Source organism: Panulirus ornatus, unplaced genomic scaffold (genome assembly GCF_036320965.1).
Source record: "Panulirus ornatus isolate Po-2019 unplaced genomic scaffold, ASM3632096v1 CTG_5460_pilon, whole genome shotgun sequence".
NCBI classification, from domain to species: Eukaryota; Metazoa; Arthropoda; class Malacostraca; order Decapoda; family Palinuridae; genus Panulirus; species Panulirus ornatus.
Window position 1 is genome coordinate 199,870 of NW_027264901.1, and position 6,030 is coordinate 205,899.

Here is a 6,030-nt window from a genome sequence, read left to right on the forward strand (position 1 = left end):
CTCTCTCCTGTGTGCCGACTCTTGTCCCAAGCTCTCTCTCCTTCCAGCTGACTCTCGTCCCAAGCCCCTCTCTCCTTCCTGCCTGACTGTCGTCCAAGCCTCTCTCTCCTGTCGACTGACTCAACTCAGCTCTCTCTCCTTCTCCTGACTCTCGTACCAACCTCTATCTCTCTCCTCCTGACTCTCGTCCCAGGCTCTTCTCCTGTCCTGCTAAATATCGTCCAAGCCTCTCTCTTCTGTCCGCCTGACTCTCGTCCAGACTCTCCTCCTGTCCTGCTGACTACGTCAAAAGCCTCTCTCTACCCTGCTTATTCTGTACCAAGCCTCTCTCTCTGTCCTGCCTGATCCATCCCAACTCCTCTCTCCTACCCTGCTGCTCACGTCGAAGCCTCTCTGTCGCCTGACTTCGTCCAATCTCTCCTTCGCTGACTTGTCCAGCTCTTCTTTTGTCATCGTCCACTCTCTTGTGACTCTGTCCAACAATCCTTCTGCTCTACTGTCCCTCTTCCTGCCTGACTTCGTCCAAGCCTCTCTCTCCTGTCCTGCTGACTCTCGTCCAAGCTTCTCCCTGTCTGCCTGACTCTGTCCCAAGCTCTCTCTCCTTCCTGCCTGACTCTCGCCATGCCTTTCTTCTGTCCTGCCTAACTCTCGTCCATGCCTCTTCTCCTGTCCTGCTGACTCTCGTCCAAAGCTTTCTTCTATCCTGCCTGACTCTACCAAGCCTTTCCTGTCCTCTGACTCTCGTCCCAACCCCTCTCTCTACTGCCTGACTCTCGTCCAACTCTCTTCCGCCTGCCTGATCTCTCCCAAACCTCTCTCCTCATTCCTGACTCTCGTCCCAGCTCTTCTCTTGTCTGCCTGACTCTCGTCCAACCTCTCTCTCTCCTCTGACTTCGTCCAGCCTCTTCTCTGTACTGCTGACTCTTCCAAGCTTCTCTCTTCTCCTCCTGACTCTCTCCCAAGCCTTTCTCTACCTGCCTGACTCTGTCCATATTTCTCCTACCTGCCTGACTCTCGTCCAAGCCTCTCTCTCCGTCCTGCCTGACTCTCTCCAAGCCTCTCTCCTGTACTGCCTGAATTTGTCCGAAGCCCTCTCTCTACCCTCTGATTCTCTTTCAAGCTCTCTTTTCTGCCTGCCTTACACTCGTCAAACCCTCTCTCCTTCTGCCTGACTCTCGTCCCAAGCTCTCTCCTGTCGCCTACTCTCGCGACTCTCGTCCAGTCTCTCTCCTGTCTGCTTCACTCTCTCAGAGGCTCTCTTTCCTCTCTGCCTGACTATCGTCCAGCCTCTCTCTCTGTCCTTCTGATTTCGTCCAAGCCTCTCTTCTGCCCTCACTTGTCTCGTCCAAGCCTCTCTCTCTACCCGCTGAGTGTCGAGCCCCCTTCCTTACTGCCTAACTCTCTAGTCAAGCCTCTTCTCGTCATGCCTGACTCTCGTCACAAGTCTCTCTCTCCTGTCCTGCCTGACTCTGTCCCATGCTTCTATCTCTTCTGTCTGATCTCCTCCAAGCCTCTCTTCTTGTCCTGCTGACTCTCGTCCAGCCTCTCTCCTGTCCAGCCTGACTCTCGTCCCAAGTCTCTCTCTCCCGTCCTGCCTGACTATAGTCACAAGCCTCTCTATCCTGTCGTGCCACACTCTTGTCCCAAGCCTCTCTCTCCTGTCCAGTCTGACTCTCGTCCCAAGCCCCTCTCTCCTCTCCTGCCTGACTGTCGTCCCAAGCCTCTCTCTCCTGTCCTGACTGACTCAACTCAAGCCTCTCTCTCCTCTCATACCTGACTCTCGTACCAACACTCTATCTCCTCTCCTTCCTGACTCTCGTCCCAGGCCTCTTTCTCCTGTCCTGCATAAATATCGTCCCAAGCCTCTCTCTTCTGTCCAGCCTGACTCTCGTCCCTAGACTCTCCCTCCTGTCCTGCCTGACTAACGTCAAAAGCCCCTCTCTCCTACCCTGCTTGATTCTAGTACCAAGCCTCTCTCTCCTGTCCTGCCTGACTCCCATCCCAACTCCCTCTCTCCTACCCTGCTTGACTCACGTCGAAGCCTCTCTCATGTCGAACCTGACTCTCGTCCCAAACCTCTCTCTCCTGTCCTGCCTGACTCTTGTCACAAGCCTCTATTTCCTTTCGTGCCTGACATTTGTTCCAGGACTCTATCTCCTGTCCTGCCTGACTCTCGTCCTAACAATCTCTCTCCTGTCCTGCCTGACTCTCGTCCCAGGCCTCTCTCTCCTGCACTGCCTGACCGTCGTCAAAAGCCTCTCTCTCCTGTCCTGCCTGACTCTAGTCCCAAGCCTCTCTCTCCTTTCCTGCCTGACTCTCGCGTCATGCCTCTCTCTTCTGTCCTGCCTAACTCTCGTCCCATGCCTCATTCTCCTGTCCTGCCTGACTCTCGTCCAAAGCCTTTCTATCATATCCTGCCTGACTGTCGTACCAAGCCTATCTCTCTTGTCCTTCTTGACTCTCGTCCCAACCCCCTCTCTCCTACCAAGCCTGACTCTCGTCCCAAGCTCTCTTTCCAGGCCTGCCTGACTCTCATCCCATGAATCTCTCTCCGGTCATTCCTGACTCTCGTCCCCAGACTCTCTCTCTTGTCCTGCCTGACTCTCGTCCGAAGCCTCTATCTCCTCTCCCGCCTGACTTTCGTCCCAAGCCTCTTTCTCCTACATGCCTGACTCTCGTCCCAAGCCCTTTTCTCTTAACCTGCCTGACACTTGACCCAAGCCTCTCTCTCCTGTCCTGCCTCACTCTCGTCCCAAGCCTCTCTCTCCTCTCCAGCCTTACTCTCGTCCCAGTTCTCTTTCTCCTGTCCTGACTGACTCTCGTCCCAAGCCTCTTTCTCCTAATTGCTTGACTCTAGTTCCAAGCCCTTCTCTCCTACCCTTCCTGACTCTCGTCCCAAGCTTCTCTCTCCTGCCCAGCCTGACTGTCGTCCTAAGCCTTTCTCTCCTGTCCTGCCTGACACTCGTCCCAAGCGTCTATCTCCTCTCTTGCTTGACTCTTGTTCTAAGTCTCTCTCTCCCGTCCTTCCTGACTCTCGCCCCAAGCCTCTCTCTCCTGTCCTCCTTGACTCTCGTACCAAGCCTCTTTCTCCTGTCCTGCGTGACTGTCATCCCAAGCCTCTCTCCCATGTCCTGCCTGAGTCTCATCCCAAATTTCTCTCTCCTCTCCTGCCTGATTCATGTCCCAAGCTTCTCTCTCCTTTCGTTCCTGACTCTCTCCTCAAGCCTCTCTCTCCTATCCTGCCTGACTCTCGTCCCAAATCTCTCTCTCCTGCCCTGCCTGACTATCGTCCTAAGCCTATCTCTCCTGTCCTGCCTGACTCTCGTCCCAAGCCTCTCTCTCCCTTCCTGACTGACTCTCGTCCAAAGATTTTCTTTCCTATCTTGCCTGACAGTAGTCCTAGGCCTCTATATCCTGTACTGCCTGACTCTCGTCCGAAGCCTCTCTTTCGGGTCCTGCCTGACTCTTGTCCGAAACCTCCCTCTCCTGTTCTGCCTGACTCTCCTCCCAAGCCTTTCTCTCTTGTCCTGCCTGACTTTCGTCCGAAGCCTCTTACTCCTGTCTAACCTGACTCTCGTCCCAAACCTTCGTCTCTTGTCCTGCCTGACTCTCGTTCCCAGCATCTCTCTGCTGTCCTTCCTGACTCTCGTCCCAAGCCTCTCTCTGCCGTCCTGCCTGACTCTCGTCCCAAATCCTTCTCTCCACCCCTGCCTGACTCTCGTCCTAAGAATATTTCTCCTACCCTGCCTAAATCTCGTCTCAAGCATCTCTCTCCAGTCGTGCCTGACTCTCACCTCAAACCTCTCTCTCCTCTCATACCTAACTCTCGTATCAACCATCTCTCTCCCGTCCTGCTTGACTCTCGTCCCATGCCTCTTTCACCTGTCCTGCATAACTCTCGTCCCAAGCTTCTCGCTCTTTTAATGCATGACTCTCTTCCCAAGCCTCTCTCTCCTGTCCTGGCTGACTCTCGTCCCAAACCTCTCTACCCTGTCTTGCCTGACTGTCGTCCCAAGCCTCTCTCTCCTGTCTTGCCTCAGTCTCGTCCCAAACCTCCCTCTCTTGTCCTGGCTGACTCTCGTTCCAAGCCTCTCTCTCTTGTCCTGCCTGACTCTCGTCCCAAGCCTCTCTCTCTCCTGTCCTGTTTCACTCTCGTCAGAGGCCTCTCTTTCCTCTCCTACCTGACTGTCGTCCCAAGCCTCTCTCTCCGATCCTTCCTGACTCTCGTCCCAAGCCTCTCTCTCCTGCCCTCCCTGAGTGTCGTCCCAAGCCTCTCTCTCCTACCCTGCCTGACAGTCGTCGAAAGCCTCCCTCTACTGTCCTGCCTAACTCTCTACTCAAGCCTCTCTCTCCCGTCCTGCCTGACTCGTCCCAAGTCGCTCTCTCCTGTCCTGCCTGACTCTCGTCCCATGCCTCTCTCTCATGTTCTGCCTGACTCTCCTCCCAATCCTTTCTCTCTTGTCCTGCCTGACACTCGTCCTAAGCCTCTCTCGCCTGTCCTGCCTGACTCTCGTCCTAAGTCTCTCTCTCTTCTCCTACCTGACTATCCTCCCAAGCCTCTCTCGTCGCGCCAGACTCTCGTCCCAAGCCTCTCTCTCCTGTCCAGTCTGACTCTCGTCCCAAGCCCCTCTCTCCTCTCCTGCCTGAATGTCGTCCCAAGCCTCTATCTCCTGTCCTGCCTGACTCTCGTCCCAGGCCTCTTTCTCCTGTCCTGCATAACTCTCGTCCCAAGCCTCTCTCTCCTGTCCTGCCTGACCATCGTCCCTAGACTCTCCCTCATGTCCTTCCTGACTCACGTCAAAAACCCCTCTCTCCTACCCTGAATGATTCTCGTACCAAGCCTCTCTCTCCAGTCCTGCCTGACTCTCATCCCAACTCCCTCTCTCCTACCCTGCTTGACTCTCGTCCGAAGCCTCTCTCATGTCGAACCTGACTCTCGTCCTAAGCCTCTCTCTTCTGTCCAGCCTGAATCTCGTCCAAAGCCTCTCTGTCCTGTCCTGCCTGATTCTCGTCCCAAGCCTCTCTTTCCTGTCCTACCTGACATTCGTTCCAGGACTCTATATCCTGTCCTTCCTGACTCTCGTCCTAACAAACTCTCTCCTGTCCTGCCTGACTCTCGTCCCAGGCCTCTCTCTCCTACACTGCCTGACCGTCGTTAAAAGCCTCTCTCTCCTGCCCTGCCTGACTCTCTCGTCAAGCCTCTCTCTCCTATCCTGCTTGACTCTCGTCCCAAGCTATTCACCCCTGTCCTGCCTGACTCTAGTCCCAAGCCTCTCTCTCCTTTCCTGCCCGACTCTCGTCCCATGCCTCTCTCTTCTGTCCTGCCTAATTCTCGTCCCATGCCTCTCTCTCCTGTCCTGCTTGACTCTCGTCCAAAGCCTCTCTATCATATCCTGCCTGACTATCGTACCAAGCCTATCTCTCTTGTCCTGCTTGACTCTCGTCCCAACCACCTCTCTCCTACCAAGCCTGACTCTCGTCCCAAGCTCTCTTTCCAGGCCTGCCTGACTCTCGTCCCATAAATATCTCTCCTGTCATTCCTGACTCTCGTCCCAAGCTTCTCTCTCCTGTCCTGCTTGACTCTCCTTACGAGACTCTTTCTCCTATCCTGCCTGACTCTCGTCCGAAGCCTCTATCTCCACTCCCGTCTGAAAATCGTCCCAAGCCTCTCTCTCCTGTACTGTCTGACTCCTGTTCCAAGCTTTTCTCTCTTCTCCTTCTTGACTCTCCTCCCAAGCCTGTTTCTCCTACCTGCCTGACTCTCGTCCATAGATCTTCTCTCCTACCCTGCCTGACTCTCGTCCCAAGCCTCTCTCTCCTGTCCTGCCTGACTCTCGTCCAAAGCCAGTCTCTCCTGTACTGCCTGAATATTGTCCGAAGCCCCTCTCTCCTACCCTCATGATTCTCTTTCCAAGCCTCTCTTTTCTGCCCTGCCTTACACTCGTCATAAGCCCCTCTCTCCTACTCTGCCTGACTCTCGTCCCAAGCCTCTCTCCTGTCGACCTTGACTCTCGTCCCAAGCCATTCTCT

General features: G+C 54.9%; 1 protein-coding gene across 1 annotated transcript; it reads right to left on the reverse strand.

Moving 5' to 3' along the window:
* Window positions 1-1,101: 1,101 nt before the first annotated feature.
* LOC139748503 (uncharacterized) lies at window positions 1,102-5,145 on the reverse strand (the record flags this gene model as incomplete). The annotated part of the gene is given in 3 exon segments (XM_071661576.1): window positions 1,102-1,174; window positions 4,491-4,523; window positions 5,091-5,145. Coding segments are annotated over 3 exon segments (161 nt in total), but the record flags the coding sequence as incomplete, so codon positions are not given.
* Between the last annotated feature and the right edge of the window lie 885 nt (window positions 5,146-6,030).